This window comes from Lampris incognitus, chromosome 2 (assembly GCF_029633865.1).
Source record: "Lampris incognitus isolate fLamInc1 chromosome 2, fLamInc1.hap2, whole genome shotgun sequence".
NCBI classification, from domain to species: Eukaryota; Metazoa; Chordata; class Actinopteri; order Lampriformes; family Lampridae; genus Lampris; species Lampris incognitus.
Genome location: NC_079212.1, coordinates 9,665,601 through 9,686,142, shown reverse-complemented (window position 1 = coordinate 9,686,142; position 20,542 = coordinate 9,665,601). Strand labels below are relative to the sequence as shown.

Here is a 20,542-nt window from a genome sequence, read left to right as displayed (position 1 = left end):
AATGATGATAAGTTTGAGGTCATTCTGTTCAGTCCCCCAAATTCCATCAGCCCTTTTGATACTAATCTTGGTGGTCTGTCAAATAGTCTTAAGCAGGCTGCTAGGAATCATGGGGGGTAATATTCGATACTAACCTCGGTTTTGATAATCAAATCAAACATGTTGTTCAGTCATGCTTTCTCCAGCTCAAGGTAATCGCTTAACTACTACTACTACTTTGAGCTGCTCCCATTAGGAGTCATCGCAGCGGCTCATCTGTTTCCATTTCTTCCTGTCCTTTGCATCTTCCTCTGTCACACCAGCCACCTGCATGTCTTCTTTTACCACATCCATAAACCTCCTCTTTGGCCTTAGGTCATTTTATCAATTGGTGATCTACAAGAAGTTGTATATGCATTTATCTATGGCTTGATTATTGCAATGCAATTTACTCAGATATCAGCAAGGGCTGTTTGGTACAAAACACCAATGCTCAACTCATTACCAGGACAAAGACACATGACCATATCACTCGTGTGCATCCAAACCATGTCTGGACTGGTAATCTGGCATACCGGACATTTTCTTGGTGGGCCAATGCACCTTGGGGCCGATATAATTTGAAATTTCAATTTTTAATATTTAAAAAAAATGAATCCCCTCATCTAGACATTTTATTGATCATCGTTATTGAGTTGAACTTTTCTTTAAAAAAAATCAAGTTAAAAAGTCCACAATAAAGCGAAACTCAATCTAAACATTTTTAAACACATCAGACATCATCTGGCCTTTTCTGTTGCAAACTGTTTGTGTGCTCTGATTTTTTTTCTCATTTCTTCTCACTATGTTACCGTTTGGTCTGAGGCAGGAGGAGCTGCCCTACAATGCCCATCTGTATGATCTAACACTCAGAGAGAATTATCATTCACTGCAGCATTGTAAAGAAATATAATTTAGTCATCCCTGAAAGTTGTATATTCTTCTCAGATGTGTCTGACGTATAAAATCATTCATGATCTCACCTCTAAAGCCATTGTGTGCTTCCTGCCACATTCAGACGTATTGGGAGGAGAGCCGTAACTGTGCCTGCATTTAGGGAAATAAACTTTTAACTTAACCAATGCACCGTTTTGATTAAAGCCATGACAAAATGGACATTTGTAATACCAACCAATATCAGTCTACCAGCCTCACCGCTTTCAAGACAAAATCCAAACATTGTTTTAAAACCACACAGTCATGTATTCAAAAGCTGCGCTTGCAGTGGCAACTTGCCTCCAATTTTTATTGTTTTTAAATACTGGTGTACCCATTATCTATTAATTGAATTGTTGTTATTGTTGTATTGTATCTTGTATTTTATGTGATTCTACCCCCTGGCCCGGGACTGCAGGTTTGAATTACCGTTGATCAACTTTGGTGCGTTTTATATATATATATATAGATTGCATGATTCCTGTTAATGAATGAATGAACAAATACATGTCCATTCAACCAGACGTGTGCCTTTACACGCTCAAACAATCATCACTGTGTCCACTGAGGCATCACCAATCCCCATCCACGTTGTGCTAATGACATTAAGCAGCTTATTTCAACGGGTAACCAGCCCAGAATAACAGGGCAGGCCCAGCCAATTCATTTACCTCGCCGAAGAATGAAAGTCTTTTCCCCTGAAGGAGAGTTTTTTTCCTTTTCCACTGTGCAACACCGGACAGAGAGCCTGTGTGCCGTTAGAAGGGACCCTTCCTTTGTGTTTATCACAGTGTGCGACCTCCTCCGTCTGTGAACTGCACAACCTCCTGCCTGCTAACAGCCACCATGGAGGCCAGCGGCAAGGTAAAGACCTTTTTACCATACACACGGTGTTTGGTGCACCTGTGAGACTTAACAAGACCGGCTGGCTCATCTTAGGACCTGCAGAAATGAGGGAACACAGCAGTTTGTTTGCAGGACGTTTTCATGTAAAAGTGAGATTGGCAGGAAATAAGAGAGTCCTGATGTAGATGAGAGCACACAATGAAAATACACAGACACTCACTTTGATAAAGACAGACAAACACTGTTTACAACACCACGCAGTAGACACACAGCACACACCTAGGAAACACAGTAAACACACATACACACATACACAACAGGCATAATGCTATTATCATCAAAGAGGATAACAGACTTGCTCTCTCCGTCATGCTGTTGCATGTTACTCCTCTGCACTGTCAACAACAACAATAACAACAATTTAGTTTTGCATCACACCTTTCAAGGAACTCAAGGACATTTTACACTAGTTAAGAAAAAAAATTAAAACAAAGCATTTTGAAATGCTTTAAAATAAAAAAAAAATTTAATTTGATAATTTTAATTTAATTTACATTTTAAAGGACAAAGCATTGTCCTTTGTTATGAACCTTTTTCCCTTTATTTTAAACCAAGTGGGTCTACAGACATAGCCAAAAAGGAAAGGGAGATGCCAACGGTATGGAGAGAAGAGAAACCGCAATGGGAAAATGAATTTATGAACACATACTTGTAATGTAACGCAGACACTGACACTGTATTGAGACTGTGTTGAGGCTGTATGGAGGCTGTATGGAGACTATGGAGGCTGAATGGAGACTGGAGGCTCGATGGAGACAGCATGGAGGCTGTATGGAGACTATGGAGGCTGTATGGAGACTGCATGGAAGCTGTATGGCGACTGTATGGAGGCCACAGAGAGTAAACATGAGAGAAAATCTTTCCAATCTTTCAACCTTTACAGCATGTGTCTTGATGCATGCTCAATAATCCAGGTAAGAAAGTCAAAGAAGGTTGGATCAGTTCATCTGGATGCAACGTTGATTGACAGATATGTTTCATCTCCCAGCTAAGAGGTCACTTAGCGGAGTGATGAAACATATCTGTCAATAAACGTTGTGTCCAGATGAACTGATTCAACCTTCTTTGACTTTACAGCGTGTTGTCCACATCAGAGATGAATCCAGCTCCATTTTCACATCCACGTGTGACGAAACACACAAAGCTAATATTTTCTAGTTCATACAAGACTTATCTCATTTGGTAGTTGTTTCTGTCATTAACTTTGAATTGATCTCGAGTACCTTGTTTGGCAGAATCTCCTCGGTTGCTCCGACTACAGCGTCAGTTGTAGAAGATGCCTCTTGCTCTGGTTGCTCTTCGATTGGCTTAGATTTTTTCTAGTAAATTCAAAATTTCAGACTAAGCTCCCTTTCCCTTGTTTCTGTTATTTATTGTCAATTCTGTTGTCCTCTTTCAATGTTGTATTGTGTAAACACAACATCCGTCGCACGTTGTCCATCTTGGGAGAGAGATCCCTCTTCTGTTGCTCTCCCAGAGGGTTTTTCCTAGTTTTTCTCCCTGTTAAAGGATTTTTGAAAAAAAATTTTTTAGGGGGTTGTTCCTTATCCGATGCGAGGGTCTAAGGACAGGATGTTGTGTTGCTGTAAAGCCCCTTGAGGCAAATTTGTAATTTGTGATATTGGGCTACACAAATAAAATTGACTTGACTTAATGAAATGTTAATGATCTGTACAGAAACTTTAGGGGATTGTCTCAATGTCGTGTTCAAAATAAAGACAGGACGTGAACTCAATGTATATGAAGAAGAAAAACAAAAACTAAGATCATTATACACAAAAAGCTTTATTGTGTCAAGAGAGGAAAGAGAGACACTTTAATCAGCGCTCCCAAATTACTAAATGTAAAAATAATTTCCTTTACAGCTGAATTATTATTAACCTGGTATGGCTGGACCATGTACGGTCAATGTTCGAAATTATAGCCAATTTGTTACAGGGATAGTCAGTGGTGGGGTCTTATGTGGCTTCGTTGATATCAAATCTGCAGTTCAGAAGTTTTGTCTCCCTCTTCTGGCGGTAGGGAGTAATTCTCTTCTTTCAAGAGGAAAAGCTACACCAATGGTTATCCGTGTTTGTCCTCGCAGTCAGTCGCTTTTTTTTTTTGGACTTAAATCCTTCCTCTGGACGCCGAGTCTCTCTCTCCCCCCCCCCCTCCGGAGTATCAGAAACTTTTCTTTTTCTTGTTACAGGAAAAGGGTGACAGATTGTCTGAAGCTGTGAGAACAGGACAATGCTATTGACAGAATGTTGTACCACAGATTATAGCCAGGGGGAGCTACACCTAGTGTGCATGGTTTACCTAAGATACATAAACAGGATGTGGCATTACAGCCTATTGTTTGTATGATTAACTCAGTGACCTATAACATCTCTAAGTTTCTGGCATCTATATTTAACCCGTTGGTAGGCAGTACTGAACATCACATTCAGAACACTGGATTTTGTGGATAAGGTGAGGGACATCATTATGGAGAGGGCTGAAACAATGGTCTCTTATGATGTTACGTCTTCTTCAGGTGTGTTCCTGTTGATGAAGCAGTGGAGGTAGTCTGTATGAAATTACAAAATGATCCCACTGTTAGTAATAGGACCACCCTTAACACTGACCAAGTGTGTCTGCTCCTGAAGCTGTGTCTTCAGCCCACGTACTTCACATACAGGGGGCAGTACTATAGGCAGAGGCATGGGTGTGCTATGGGTTCCCCAGTCTCACCTGTAGTGGCCAACTTGTATATGGAGGAAGTGGAAAAGAGGGCTCTGATGTCCTATCCAGGGTCACCACCTAGCCATTAGTTCAGATTTGCGGACGACACCTGGGTTAAAATTAAACCTCAGGATGTAGCACATTTTGCCGACCACATTAACTCTGTGGACAACCACATCAAGTCCACCAGGGAGGATGTGAACAATGACAGGTTATTCCTCTTACACTGTGAAATTGCAATTGGTGATAGGGGACCATTTGATTGGTGATGTTCCCCGTAAACCACCACATACTGATCAGTACTTAAGGTTTGACTCTCATCATCCATTGGAGTACAAACTAGGAGTCATCAGGACACTGTACCACCGAGCAGACAACGTCCCCACTGACACAGCGTCTAGGGTAGGGGAGAAATCCCACATTAAACAGACCCTGGTTAAGTGTGATTATCCTAACCGGGCATTTGTCAAAGCCAGGAAGATGCCCAATTAGTGCACCAGCGAGTCAAAGAGAGAAGGACAACAGCTGCTTAAGCGTGAAGCAGTAGTGATTCCATATGTGGCGGAATTGTCAGAACAGTTGAGACGTGTTTTCCAAACATCACGTCTCAGTTGCTTTCAAACCCCAAAACACGCTGCGCCAGAAGTTGGTCCACTCCAAGGATCGGGTCCCCTGACAAACAGAGCAATATAATGTACGCTGTTAAGTGCCGGGAGGATTGCTGTGACTTGTACGTTGGGGAAACCAAACAGACGCTTGCCAAGAGGATGGCACAACGCAGGAGAGCTAACACGTCAGGCCAGGACTCCACAGTCTACACCATCTACACTCTTTCAGGGATGAGGATGTGCACATCCTTGATCGGGAGGAACACTGGTTTGAACGGGGAGTCAAAGAGGCCATCCGTGTGAAGCGGGAACAACCATCCCTGAACCTTGGGGGGGGGGGGGTAGGCTTACCAACTGGTTTCAGTCGTTATGCCACTGTATAGTCTATAAGGGTGGGGATACCTGCAGTCAGTTTAGACTGAAGAGGTCACTTAGATGAGCGGTGAAACGTTTCTCTCAATAAACGTTGTGTCCAGATGAACTGATCCAACTTTCTTGGCTTTTCTTACCTGGATTATTGAGCATGCATAAAAGCATTTTGGATTTACCATTGTTTTGGTTTGTGTAAACCAGTGGTTCTCAATCAGGTCCTCAGGTACCACTAGTACCGCTGGTTTTCTATTCTACCAGGTAATTATATTCGCCTGTTGTTCCAGGTGTAAAACCTCCCTGACTGGAGGCTGAATAACTGAAACAACAACTTTACATCCATGGACAGTTCTGTGAAAATAAGAGAATATGCAGACGACACAGTCATTGTAGGCCTAATCGCTAACAATGATGAAACCCAGTACCGCATTGAAGTAGACCAAGCTGTCACTTGATGTGCAAACAACGGCCTTCTGCGTAATACAGCCAAAACCCAAGAACCCATTATTGACTTCCGATGCATGCCGAATCCCAAAACACCCATACAAATAGACGGAGATGCCATCACCACCACCGACCCTTTTAAATTCCTAAGAACATACATCAGCAATAACCTGAAGTGGAAAATCATTCCAAAAGCTCAACAATGACTTTACTTCCTTAGGCAGCTTAAAATATACCAGATCAAGCATCAACTTTTCATTCTGCTTTACTCAGCTGTTATCTAGTCCATCATAACGTCTTATATTACAGTATGGTTCAATATTCAGGATTCAAGTTACTTTATTTGTCCCGAGGGAAATTTGTCTTGGACATAAAGGCTGCCACATAAAAATACACACATCATAGTGCAGTAACAGACATGAAGTGCATAGCACAGACAAGTGCAGATATAAAGTGCATTCAAATGTGTGCAACACAGCCCCTCATTTCACTCAGCAGCACGGACAGTCAAACACGGAAGAAACTGCAGCGGCTTGTCAACAAGGCATCCAAAATCATAGGCAACCCACTCCCCCCGGTTGAATCTCTACATACTCACCAGACTGTAAAGTGAGCAACGAAGATCATCTCCGACCCCTCACGTCCTGCTCATCACCTGTCCACAGAGACTTAACGCTCCACAAACAGCTTTTCCCCCTAGCGATCAGGACTCTGAATTCCTCTCTATAGTCCCCTGTAGAACCTGATAATGTAATAAATTCCCAATAATGTAATAACCCCGATAATGTAATAAAAATCTGCTCTTGAGTCCATTGAAAATGCAGTAAAACCTGATAATGTAATAACTTCCTGATAATGTAATAAAGTGCATGTCCCAATAATGTAATGAACTTTTTACCAATAAAGTAATAATGTGTTACATTAACGGGACGTTATTAGGGTTAGGGGTTAGGGTTAGGGTTAGCTATGATATATAGTTTATTACATTATCAGGAAGTTATTACATTATCAGGTTTTATTGCATTTTCAATGGCCTCAAGTGCATTTTTATTACATTATCAGGGATTTATTACATTATCAGGTTCTACATCCCCCTCCTCACACACCGTTGGCATATGTGTGCATATGCATACGTGTCATTCACCTGTTGTATGTGGCTGTGTATAGTATGTTCTGTGTGACTGTGTTGTTCATGATCATATGTGGAGTTTCTGCTGCTGTCCATGTGCGCATTGTGCTGCAGAGTTTTTACATATTGTACCGAAAACAAACTCTACCAGCCTTGCTCTTGTGACTAATAAGCAGTGTATTACCCGGTGGAATCGAAAACCAACAGCACTGGTGGAACCCGAGGACCTGGTTGAGAACCACGGGGGAAGCCAGCTACTGCAAAAAACAAACCTCTTATGTGCTGTTTGCTTTACTTTTCTTTACTAAAGTGTGAACAAACCTTTTTCTGCTTACAGTAAACGGAGTTATACTGTACATCAGCTAAGTGGCCCTGCATCGTCGGTGCTCGCGTGGCTCTCTCCATCAGTTTAACAATGTCCTCCACCCCATCTGCTCCACCACACCTTGTATCATAACGTAATCCCTTTCAGTTAAAATATCATTTTACAGTTATTAAAACCTTTTTCCTTTCTTTTTTGGTCTGTACACTAGTCTATCGGCGGTGTGTCCTTAATTCTCAGGTCTGACTTTAAGTATGTATTATTAAAAATTAATAACTCCTGAAATGTGTCGTTTGTCTCTGGTTGGTGCGGCAGGTGACGCCTCAGTTGATGTTGGCCGTGGGCACTGCGGTAATCGGCTCGCTGCAGTTTGGCTACAACACGGGCGTCATTAATGCTCCTCAAGATGTAAGTGTGACATTTTTTTTAACTTATTATTATTTATTTTGTTATTTCTCACATCCCCTTTTCCACGTAGGTTGATGGTTTCCTTTACAAGGGGTTGCAATATTTATAAGGTCTTATATAGCCGAACAGTTCAACATGAAGATATGCATGAAAATAAATCAAAACAAATTGAAATAATAATGATAATAATAACAACACTGAACATAACCAATGTAAACGGCTGGCACAGTGGCTGTTGCCTCACAGCAAGAAGGTCCTGGGTTCGAACCCCAGGCTGCCCCAGGTCCTTTCTGTGTGGAGTTTGCATGTTCTCCCCGTGTCTGCGTGGGTTTCCTCCGGGTGCTCCGGTTTCCTCCCACCATCAAAAAGACATGCCTGTTAGGTTTAATATTCCTGTGTGTGCCCCTGAGCAAGGCAGTGGAAAGAAGAACTGGAGTTGGTCCCCGGGTGCTGCAGCTGCCCACTGCTATACAAGAGGATGGGTTATTTTTTATTTTTTTTTGGACCCCCCCCCCCTTTTTCTCCCCAATTGTCAATTGTACCCGGCCAATTACCCCACTTTTCTGAGCCATCCCGGTCGCTGCTCCACCCCCTCTGCCGATCCAGGGAGGGCTGCAGACTACCACATGCCTCCTCCGATACATGTGGGGTCACCAGCTGCTTCTTTTCACCTGGCAGTGAGGAGTTTCACCAGGGGGACATAGCGCGTGGGAGGATCACGCTATTCCCCCCAGTTCCCCCTCCCCCCTGAATGGGCGCCCCGACCGACCAGAGGAGGCGCTAGTGCAGCGACCAGGACACACACCCACATCCGTTTTCCCACCCACAGACACGGCCGATTGTGTCTGTAGGGACGCTCGACCAAGCCGGAGGTAACATGGGGATTCGAACCGGTGATCCCCATGTTGGTAGGCAATGGAGTAGACCGCCATGCTACCCGGATGCCCTGCAAAGAACAAATTTGTTGTAAGAATACAATGACAAATAAAGTGGCTTTCTTCTTTCTTTCTTCTAAAATAACATAAATATATCAAAGTAAAACTAAATATAGGTTATATGTAAGTTTACCTTAGACAGACATACATATTAAGTCCAATATACACGAGAAAGTATCCATATTATCTCATCTCCTCTCATCTCATCATCAGCTGCTCCTCCGGGGTCGGGTCGCGGTGGCAGCAGGCTAAGTAATAAGATTTCCTGTTTATTTGGTCTCACTTTAAAGAAGTCATACTAGACTACCTCAGGGTATCACCTGTAGTCCAGGTCCGTACTCTGTACACTACCGTTCAAAAGTTTGGGATCACCCAAACAATTTTGTGTTTTCCATGAAAAGTCACACTTATTCACCACCATATGTTGTGAAATGAATAGAAAATAGAGTCAAGACATTGAGAAGGTTAGAAATAATGATTTGTATTTGAAATAAGATTTTTTTTACATCAAACTTTGCTTTCGTCAAAGAATCCTCCATTTGCAGCAATTACAGCATTGCAGACCTTTGGCATTCTAGCTGTTAATTTGTTGAGGTAATCTGGAGAAATTGCACCCCACGCTTCCAGAAGCAGCTCCCACAAGTTGGATTGGTTGGATGGGCACTTCTTTGAGCAGATTGAGTTTCTGGAGCATCACATTTGTGGGGTCAATTAAACGCTCAAAATGGCCAGAAAAAGAGAACTTTCATCTGAAACTCGACAGTCTATTCTTGTTCTTAGAAATGAAGGCTATTCCATGCGAGAAATTGCTAAGAAATTGAAGATTTCCTACACCGGTGTGTACTACTCCCTTCAGAGGACAGCACAAACAGGCTCTAACCAGAGTAGAAAAAGAAGTGGGAGGCCGCGTTGCACAACTGAGCAAGAAGATAAGTACATTAGAGTCTCTAGTTTGAGAAACAGACGCCTCACAGGTCCCCAACTGGCATCTTCATTAAATAGTACCTGTTAGAGCCTGTTTGTGCTGTCCTCTGAAGGGAGTAGTACACACCGGTGTAGGAAATCTTCAATTTCTTAGCAATTTCTCGCATGGAATAGCCTTCATTTCTAAGAACAAGAATAGACTGTCGAGTTTCAGATGAAAGTTCTCTTTTTCTGGCCATTTTGAGCGTTTAATTGACCCCACAAATGTGATGCTCCAGAAACTCAATCTGCTCAAAGAAGTGCCCATCCAACCAATCCAACTTGTGGGAGCTGCTTCTGGAAGCGTGGGGTGCAATTTCTCCAGATTACCTCAACAAATTAACAGCTAGAATGCCAAAGGTCTGCAATGCTGTAATTGCTGCAAATGGAGGATTCTTTGACGAAAGCAAAGTTTGATGTAAAAAAAATCTTATTTCAAATACAAATCATTATTTCTAACCTTCTCAATGTCTTGACTCTATTTTCTATTCATTTCACAACATATGGTGGTGAATAAGTGTGACTTTTCATGGAAAACACAAAATTGTTTGGGTGATCCCAAACTTTTGAACAGTAGTGTATGTGAGCCTTTAGTTATCAGTCCCAGTGTTCCCCCGCTACCTCCATCAGTGGCATCCATCTTTCTATAAAAGATTCCCTCTGTAATCGTAGCATATATGTATTTTTTCTATTGGATAAAACCTTCTCAGAATGGTTGACCTCTCTGTTAGGTGGTGGGGGGGCAGGGGGGGTCCTTTTTAAGCCATCTTATTGTAATTGCTTTCTTTCGGGCTGTTAGCAGTATTTGTAAGCGGCTCATCCTTTTCCTACTGTGTATTACATCCTGATTCATGAAGACTTGCTATCAGAAGGTCTCTTTCCAATTCCACATCTAATACTTTGCTCGCAGTGGTAGAATTTGATTTCCGGAAGTTATCTAACCATGGGTATTGCCAAAATATATGTACATGGGTAACCATGGTCCCTCCACATGCCCTCCAACACATACTTGACTGGTTGGGATTCATCTTTACCTCAATTTGTGGTGTTCTGAAGAATCTCTTAATTAACTTCCATTGAAATTCTCTCTGTGAGTTGGCGTTAGTGACTGTATGACCCTGATCTGTGGATCTTCCTCCATTATTTCCTGTCCAGCTCTCTTTCCAGTACATTTTTATCAAAACTACTCTTAAATCACAAGTGTCCACCTCCACCACATTAACATACATATATGTTAGCATGAACTGGACCCCTATGGAGGACTTCACCATTTATCCCACTCACTTTAACTGGACCACAGTCCAAACGCCAGCATGTGTTAAGATGATGATTTGTTTGGTTTTTGTTTTGTTTTTTTGGTCTTCTGCTACTGGTTAACAGTTGTTGTAGATGAGGGCTGGTTCGAGTGAGTCCATAAGTGATTTTTCTCATTTGTCACTATCATTCATGGTTATCTTTCAAAATTACACTTTCTCCTAAGACTGTTGTGTCTACAACTTATCATGGTTTTTCTGGATAGTGGTTTTTGTGTGCATCTATACAGAGGACCTCAGTCTGTACAGCGATTATTTCGTCTACAAGTCCATATGGTCTCTTTCCAAGCTGAATCTGCAATTAAAACACCTCTTTTCATGATTACAAATAATGCAGTATGATTGCTTATACATAAATCACACTCATGTACCCAGCAATGGTGTTTGTTGTCTCTTCGGCATTAACAGTTTGTTGGCTTTCAAATGGAAGACAGGGTCGTGGTACAGTTGATGGGATTAAGAGAAAAGCATTATGCAACTGCTGGCACGATACAGCTTGTGGCCACGTGGACGCAAGTGTTGTTTACAATGCTGCAAATCTGATGGAAGAGCTGAGGGACGAGGAAATGGATGCTTAAGACAATCCTAATTTAACTTCTATCACAATGAAGACCTCTTGGTTTACATTCTGACGATGTGTTTGACTTTGTAATGATGCAGTTGGGGTTCAGCAGGTTTCAAGGGCACAAGAGTCATACTACTACTACAACTTTTGGCTGCTCCCGTTAGGGGTCACCACAGCAGATCATCCATTTCCATCTCTTCCTGTCCTCTGCATCTTCCTCTGTCACACCAGCCACCTGCATGTCCTCCCTCACCACATCCATAAACCTCCTCTGTGGCCTTCCTCTTTTCCTCTTCCCTGGCAGCTCCATATTCAGCATCCTTCTCCCAATATACCCAGCATCTCTCCTCCACACATGTCCAAGCCATCTCAATCTTGTCTCTCTTGCTTTGTCTCCAAACCGTCCAACCTGAGCTGTCCCTCTAATATACTCGGTCCTAATCCTGTCCTTCTTCATCTCTCCCAATGAAAATCTTATCATCTTCAACTCTTCCACCTCCAGCGCCACCTCCTATCTTTTTATCAGTGCCACTGTCTCCAAACCATATAACATAGCTGGTCTCACAACCAACTTGTAAACCTTCCCTTTAACTCTTGCTGGTACCCTTCTGTCACAAATCACTCCTGACACTCTTCTCCACCCACTCCACCCTGCCTGCATGTTCTTCTTCACCTCTCTTACTTACTCCCCATTACTTTGAAAAGTTGACCCCAAATATTTAAACTCATCCACCTTTGTCACCTCTACTCCTTGCATCCTCACCATTCCACTGTCCTCCCTCTCATTGACACATAGGTATTCCATCTTGCTCCTACTGATTTTCATTCCTCTTCTCTCCAGTGCATACCTCCACCTCTCCAAGCTCTCCTCAACCTGCACCCAACTCTCACTACAGCTCACAATGTCACCCGCGAACATCATAGTCCATGGAGACTCCTGCCTGATCTCGTCCGTCAACCTGTCCATCACCATTGCAAACAAGAAAGGGCTCAGAGCCGATCCTTGATGTAATCCCACCTCCACCTTGAACCCATCCATCATTCCTACCACACACCTCACCACTGTCACACTGCCCTCATATATATATCCTGCACCACTCCTACATACTTCTCTGCCACTCCCGACTTCCTCATACAATACCACACCTCCTCTCTTGGCACCCTGTCATATGCTTTCTCTAAATCTACAAAGACACAATGTAACTCCTTCTGGCCTTCTCTATACTTCTCCATCAACATTCTCAAAGCAAACATCGCATCTGTGGTGCTCTTTCATGGCATGAAACCATACTGCTGCTCGCTAATCATCACCTCTCCTCTTAACCTAGCTTCCACTACTCTTTCCCATATCTTCATGCTGTGGCTGATCAACTGTATACCTCTGTAGTTGCTGCAGTTCTGCACATCACCCTTATTCGTGTAAATCGGTACCAGTATGCTTCTTCTCCACTCCTCAGGCATCCTCTCAGTTTCCAAGATTAAGTTAAACAATCTAGTTAAAAACCCCACTGCCATCTCTCCTAAACATCCCCATGCCTCCACAGGTATGTCATCAGGACCAACCGCCTTTCCACTCTTCATCCTCTTCATAGCTGCCCTCACTTCCTCCTTGCTAATCCACCACACTTCCTGATTCACTATCCCCCCATTATCTAATCTTCTCTCTCTCTCCTTTTCTTCATTCATCAGCCCCTCAAAGTACTCCTTCCACCTTCTCAGCCCACTCTCCTCACTTGTCAGCACATTTCCATCTCTGTCCTTGATTGCCCTAACCTGCTGCACACCCTACCCCATTTCTCCTCCCATTCTCACCATGGTAGAAGAGTTTGAACCCACCTCTGATGCTCCTGGCCTTACTGCCTTTCCACCTGCTCTCGTGCACACACAATATATATCTACCTTCCTTTTCACCGTCATATCAGCCAGCTCTCTCCCTTTACCAGTCATCGTGCCAGTATTCAAAGTTCTGACACCTCCACACTCCTACCCTTCCTCCTCTCCTGCTGCCTCTGGACATGCCTTCTCCCTCTCCTTCTCTATTGCCCAACAGTAGCATAGTTTCCACTGGCACCCTGCTGGCCAACAGTACCGGTGGTGGTTGTTGGTAACCCAGACCTCGATCGATTCAGTATGGAAATCTGATTTATGATCCACATATTTGATTTGGTAAAGATTTTACGCCGGATGCCCTTCCTGACACAACCCTCCCCATTTATCTGGGCTTGGGACCGGCACTAAGAATGCATTGGCTTTTGCATCCTCAGTGACTGGGTTACAAGAGTCATACGACTTACCCAATAAATAAACTACCTTTTAATTTCAAATCCAACACTGGCGTCACATCCCTACAATATGTTCTAAGAGGGGACTTAAAATCCACAACAAGTTGTCTCTGGGACGTTTAGGTGTTTTTGAAAGGTAGTTTCCTTTACAGATGAAGTCGTAAGTCAACAACAGTGAAGAAAGAAAGACTGGCAGTGATTAAAAGAAGGGTTTGAACTATAAATCAGTTCTTTACAAATTTGGATGTGTTGATGCATTCTGCAGCCTTTTTGCATTAAGGTAAATGAAGGGTATGTTTGGGAGCAGGAGGGGTGTTGAAGGTTGGGGTTGATAGTTGGAGACAGGTTTGTTCGATCATTTCTGATTCCTAATTTGTGTAAGCCCCTCTGTAATTCTGGCTGCTGTGTTGTGTTTGGGATTCAGATCATTGAGGGATTTTACAATGAGACATGGACCTCTAGGTATTCGGAGCACATCCCTCAGACCCTTCTGACTGCTCTGTGGTCTCTCTCTGTGGCCATCTTCTCTGTTGGAGGAATGATGGGCTCCTTCTCTGTCAGCATCTTCGTCAATCACTTTGGCAGGTACGACTGGCTAGACCTGGTCATCTGACCAAAAATTGATCAACCCTTTCTTAAAAGGGAACAAATATTTTTAAAAAAAGTTTGACATGAATCGTATTCTTTTTGAAGGAGGAACTCCATGCTTATGGCCAATGTGTTAGCCTTTATCGCTGCTGCATTGATGGGTTTCTCCAAGCTGGCGTCATCCTTCGAAATGCTCATCATCGGACGTTTTGTGGTGGGACTTTACTCCGGCCTCTCTACAGGCTTTGTCCCCATGTACGTAGGGGAAATCTCACCCACCACTCTCCGGGGAGCGTTCGGCACCTTGCATCAGCTTGGTGTTGTACTTGGCATCCTGATGGCACAGGTAAGCTCTTTGTTATGACGTTGGTGTTGGTGTTGTACTGTTGTGTCTCTGTTGTGTGATGGTCACCGCATCTACGGCTGGTGGCCCCGGGGCACGCACATCCATTGCCCCCCACCCCACCCCGTCCCGTCAGATAGGCTACGCAAACAATACTAAACATTGTTAAATTTAAAACTAATGCAAATACCCAACATGGTAGTCGACGCTATGCCAATCTGCATGGGGCCCCCGCATCAATAGAGACTAGCTTGGGCCCTGCATCGCGACGCAGGGTTGGAACAAACGTCCCTTGTAGGGTATGATTGGGGATCCCTACTATATGCGAACACAATACCCCTGACCTTTTGGGGCCCCTCATGGTCCGGGGCCCCAGGGCACTCGCCTGGCATGCCCGGTCCGTAATCCAGCCTTGGAAGGATGCAGCAGCCTAAAGGAGCAGCTAACTTGGCCGCTAACGCTACAAGAATGTATGATCTATGACGTTCTTCGACTGGGCTGTACTTATCATATCTATAAGACAGCTTAGTCTTGTGGGTGTTTGTCCACAAATCCCTTCAGGTGGGAGTAGTACAATAAAGGCTGCTTAGCCACTCGGCAAATTGATATGATTCATTAAGGAAAGTACAAGTGACACATTGACATGAAAATACAACTGAATCTATTGATGCTTCTATTTGTTGTCTCTACTTTTGAAGTAATCGTTTTCAATAGTCTTTATGCAATAAGCTCCGTGTGTGTGTGTGTGTGTGTGTGTTATGGTGAATGTCTTTCTTGCAGATTTTTGGGATCGAGTCAATCATGGGCAACGCTTCCTTGTGGCCTCTCCTCTTGAGTTTTACCTTCTTCCCCGCCGTGCTGCAGTGTGTCCTGCTCCCCATCTGCCCCGAAAGCCCCCGCTACCTCCTCATCAACCGCAACGAGGAGAGTAAAGCCTGCAACGGTGAGATCTGCACACATGCAACAGCCTACATTCAATCACTCATGATTACATACTTTTAAAAGAGATGGGGGGGGTCAAGAATCCATTCCTCTTGCAAACGAACATTTTCCTCTGTGGCTATTAAATTTGTGTCTTAGTTTTGCCTAAAGACCCCCCCCCCCAAGTTAAATTAATTAGAAAACAATGGAGGGTTTCTTCTTCACCATCACTTCACCCAGTCTTGAAGAAGCTGAGAGGCACAGACGATGTGGCTGAGGACATGCAGGAGATGAAGGAGGAGTGCCAGCAGATGATGAGAGAACCGAAGATCACCATCCCCGAACTGTTCCGCTCGCCTCAGTACCGCCAGCCCATCTTCATCGCCATCATGCTGCAGCTTTCCCAGCAACTGTCTGGCATCAACGCCGTGAGTCCGAGAGCCAAACCCTTCTATCATCGTCTTTTTATGGGGTGTTTTATCTTAGATGCAAAATGTGATTCCATACAGGAGTACACACCAAATGTCAGCAAATGTTTAGTAGTCAGTAGCGGGGTTGTGGCGCTCGAGTATGGACTCCATCTCTTTTCTGCATTGCGAAGGGCTCTGTTTCTTCTCAGACTTCACAGCACAATGACTCGGACTTGACTCAGTCTTAGACAAGTGCGTATTCGTGATTCGAAGTGTTCAAGATCAGTCAAGTACAAAACTTTGATTTACTTTTTCAAAACTCCCTGTATGGGATCAGTAAAGTACAATCTCATCTATTTCTTTTTTATTATTATAAATGTCTGTGAAACATTGAAAAATTGAAAAATGAAAAAGTCCTTCCTTGATGGAGGAAGAAGTAGTCTAAATAAATATGACAGTGTGGTGAAATTGTGACTTACTACAATGACAGACTACAACATTTACAGTCATGCTGTCTGATTGGACTTGTGCTGTCATGGTGTCAGTCTTTACACAAGTGGACCCGTTTGGACCCGTTGATATTGACTCAGAATCGCCATCTTGACTTGACTCAGACTCGATGAGCGTCTGTCTCACACTTGACTTGGACTCGCCCCCCCCCAAAAAGACTCAGCCTGGACTTGGGCTCACTTTGACTTGACTACAAGGCTTGTCAACAATGCTTTTTGCTATGTCGAGGCAGGTTACAACAAATGTTAGGAATGATTTCAAACTTTCATCCCTCTCAGTTGGCTTTGTAAAAAATATGAAAAAAATCCGGGTTGGGGATGAGTTGTTGCCTCAAGTGAAGGAGTTCAAGTATCTCGGGCTCTTGTTCACAAGTGAGGCTAGGATGGAGCAGGAGATTGACAGGCGGATTGGTGCAGCATCAGCAGTAATGCGGCTGTTGTACTGGACCGTTGTGGTGAAGAGGGAGCTGAGCCGGAAGGCAAAGCTCTCAATTTACCAGTCAGTCTTCGTTCCAACCCTCACCTATGGTCATGAGCTTTGGGTAGTGACCGAAAGGGTGGGATTGTGGATACAAGCAGCTGAAATTAGTTTCCTCCGTAGGGTGTCTGGGTTCAGCTTTAGAGATAGGGTGAGGAGCTTGGACATCCGGAGGGAGCTCAGAGTAGAGCTGCTGCTCCTTTGCATTGAAAGGAGCCAGTTGAGATGGTTCGGGCATTTAATTAGGATGCCTCCTGGGCGCCTTCCTTTGGAGGTTTTCTGGACATGTCCAACTGGGGGGAGACCCCGGGGTAGACCCAGAACTTGCTTGAGGGACTACATGTCCAGTCTGGCCGGGGAACCCCTTGGGATCCCCCAGGAGGAGCTGGAGGGCGTTGCTGTGGAGAGGGACGTCTGGCGTGCCCTTACTTAGCTTGCTGCCACCACGACCCGACCCCGGCGAAGCGGCTGATGATGAGATGAGATGAAATGAAAAAATGCACATACATGCACACAGACATACTCACACAAACGCTTGTGAACAAGTGATCACACCCACAAATAAATGCATACACACCTGTGCGTACCACACACCCAAAAATCACATGACCCCTAACTCTGTGTGTGATGTCATTGTTTTCTAGGTGTTTTACTACTCGACTGGGATCTTTGAGCGAGCAGGGGTCTCTCAGCCCGTCTATGCCACTATTGGGGCAGGAGTGGTCAACACGGTCTTCACTGTGATTTCAGTAAGCAGCACAAGAGAGATGTATTTTAGGAAACAAGTGAACTTTTTAAGTTGGTTCTTTGGCAGCTGATGAGTGTGTGGCGCATGAAACAGGCTTGTTCTGCCATGAATTAAAGTTTTTTTCATACATCTATCTTAAAATATACACACACACACACACACACACACACACACACACACACACACACACTGAATTATATAACATAGTGGCTACCTCAGTGTTGATCAAGTGATGGATTTTGCCTAGTATACCAATACTCTTGGCCCTTTTTATGGTTATGGCTCTGATATGAGGTTTCCAAGATAAGGATTAATCAAGCAGAATGCAAAGGAATCGCGTAGAACACACATTAGTTATGGGGATGTTATCGATTACAATATTGAAAGGAATTGCGTAGAACACACATTAGTTATAGGGATGTTATCGATTACAATTTTAGATGAGAGTTAAAAAAAACAAAAACAATTGAAGACCAGAAAAGATGAAGCTTGTTTTCTAATGTTAAGTGATAGTTTGTTGGACTTAAACCAAATAGACAGCTTATTAAGTTCTTCATTTAACACCTTAATGATGGTGTCAGGATCTTTATGTGAATAGACCTTTATGTGAATAGTTTTATTTGCAGATGATACTTGTGTCATCTGCAAATAAAACTTTAGGCAGCTTGTCTGAAACATTGGGGAGGTCATTGATATAGTATATCAAAAATAACAAGGGCCAAGAATTGAGCCTTTTGGTACACCACAGAGTATGGGAAGAAAGGGGGAATTGGTTCTATTATAGGACACAAATTGCTGTCTATCTTTAGAAATGTTAAGTATGTGTGCAGTTCTCCATGTTTAATTTAGTTTCATAGTGACCAGCACCAGCACAAACTTATTGGGGTGGATGTGCAGCATCTTCCTTCAATGCTTTACTCATTATGCATCATGTTAGTAATATTTCAATGATCTAGAAGTCCTGCTTTCCAACATTACGACCTTCCAATACCGTTTATACAATTCAGTCTGGTTCTTTTTCTCCATTGTTTAATTCACCAGCCAACCTGAGCATTACTGATGAACTCATCTGTCTGTCTCTTGCTGTCTGTCTCACCCACATGTGTCTAGCTGTTTGTGGTGGAGCGTGCAGGGAGGAGATCACTCCACCTCACTGGTTTATTGGGAATGGCTGGATCTGCAGTCCTTATGACCATTGCCTTGGCATTGTTAGTAAGTGGAAAATCCAGTATGGAGTATGTGCCATATTGTGCATTTTGGAGCTAAACCTTTTTATTTCACATGACCGAATACATTCCTGATTTACTTCCCAGGACCAACTAAAATGGATGTCCTATGTCAGCATTGGGGCAATCTTCCTCTTTGTAGCCTTCTTTGAAATTGGCCCTGGTCCCATCCCATGGTTCATTGTGGCCGAGCTCTTCAGCCAAGGGCCTCGGCCAGCTGCTATTGCAGTGGCTGGCTTCTGTAATTGGTCCGCCAACTTCGTGGTGGGCATGGGGTTCCAGTATGTTGAGGTATTGTAAATTTCCCCCAAGGCACTTAAACACACAAACAGTTTTTACTGCATGAAATGTTTAGTCATTTGCACCTCTTGGTGTAAAATAGATTGTTCTTTGACCTTCCTTTTAGCAACTGTGTGGCCCATATGTCTTCATCATCTTCACCCTCCTGCTGCTGGGCTTCTTCGTATTTACTTACTTCAAGGTGCCAGAGACAAAGGGCCGCACCTTCGAGGAGATCTCTGCAGCCTTCCGCCATTCAGCTGGGCAGCCCATTGAGAAGTACTCAGCTCCTGAGGAGTTCAGCAGTCTTGGAGGAACCGACTACCAACTTTAAGATGCACTCCACACATCTGCCAACAGCAATGTGTGCGCAAGAACATTTTGGTCATATTTACAATTAATTGACTAAATGCCCCAGGACACTATTAGCAGTACCACTTTCACTGAGTTCGCCGTTTGCACCTGGTATCAAAACGTTAGCTGTATCTGAATGTCTTAAATAGATTAAGAAAAACATAGATTAAATAATAATTTTTTTTACAATCTTATTTTCATAGTTTTTTCCCCATCATACAGATCAGTTATGATATTTTGCTCACCGGATTCATTTTGTAGATTTTTGGATACGGGACCACCGCTGGACTCAGCTTTACAACGGTTTGTTATGGAACAACTGAATAGGAGTGTCAGACATGTTTCAACAAGTCCAATTTAACCCAGTTATTTAAAACATGTATTTGGTGCTCATAGACCAGGTAGGATTCATACCAGGCAGACTTTCAGCTAAAAATATGAGAAGACTGCTTCAAGTCATGCTAAGTGCTAGCTGTCCTCAGTGCCCAGCAGTAACAGTATCGCTAGACATGGAGAACACTTTTGATAGAATAGCGTGGCCTTATCTGTTCAGAGCAACCTCTATACGATGGTTTAAGGCTTTCTATAATAGTCCTATCTCCTCAGGCAAGACTAATGGTCAGATCTCTGAACCCTTCAACCTCCACCACAGCACAAGATAAGGCTGCCCTTTGAGCCCATTAATCTTCATTTTAGCGCTTGAACCATTAGTGTGTGCCATTCGCAAGAACATTAACATAACTGGCATAATTGGTAGGTGACCATGATTTCAATTTCAACAT

The 20,542-nt window shown here is 43.4% G+C and overlaps 1 protein-coding gene across 1 annotated transcript; it reads left to right on the top strand.

Annotated features, from left to right (window-relative positions):
- The first annotated feature begins 1,800 nt into the window (after nucleotides 1-1,800).
- Nucleotides 1,801-19,740, top strand: LOC130108470 (solute carrier family 2, facilitated glucose transporter member 1-like). Its single transcript, XM_056275405.1, has 10 exons — nucleotides 1,801-1,818; nucleotides 7,754-7,846; nucleotides 14,329-14,489; nucleotides 14,598-14,838; nucleotides 15,616-15,778; nucleotides 15,997-16,184; nucleotides 17,798-17,902; nucleotides 19,012-19,113; nucleotides 19,215-19,418; nucleotides 19,534-19,740. The coding sequence occupies exons 1-10, from the start codon at nucleotides 1,801-1,803 to the stop codon at nucleotides 19,738-19,740; spliced, it is 1,482 nt and encodes a 493-aa protein (XP_056131380.1).
- The last annotated feature ends 802 nt before the right edge of the window (nucleotides 19,741-20,542 follow it).

What these genes read in the sequence shown, in the direction of transcription:
- LOC130108470 (XM_056275405.1), top strand. An exon ending in TTGGCATCCTGATGGCACAG is followed by an intron (nt 14,839 to 15,615) that starts GTAAGCTCTTTG and finishes TCTTTCTTGCAG; the next exon opens with ATTTTTGGGATCGAGTCAAT. An exon ending in CCATTGCCTTGGCATTGTTA is followed by an intron (nt 19,114 to 19,214) that starts GTAAGTGGAAAA and finishes TTTACTTCCCAG; the next exon opens with GACCAACTAAAATGGATGTC.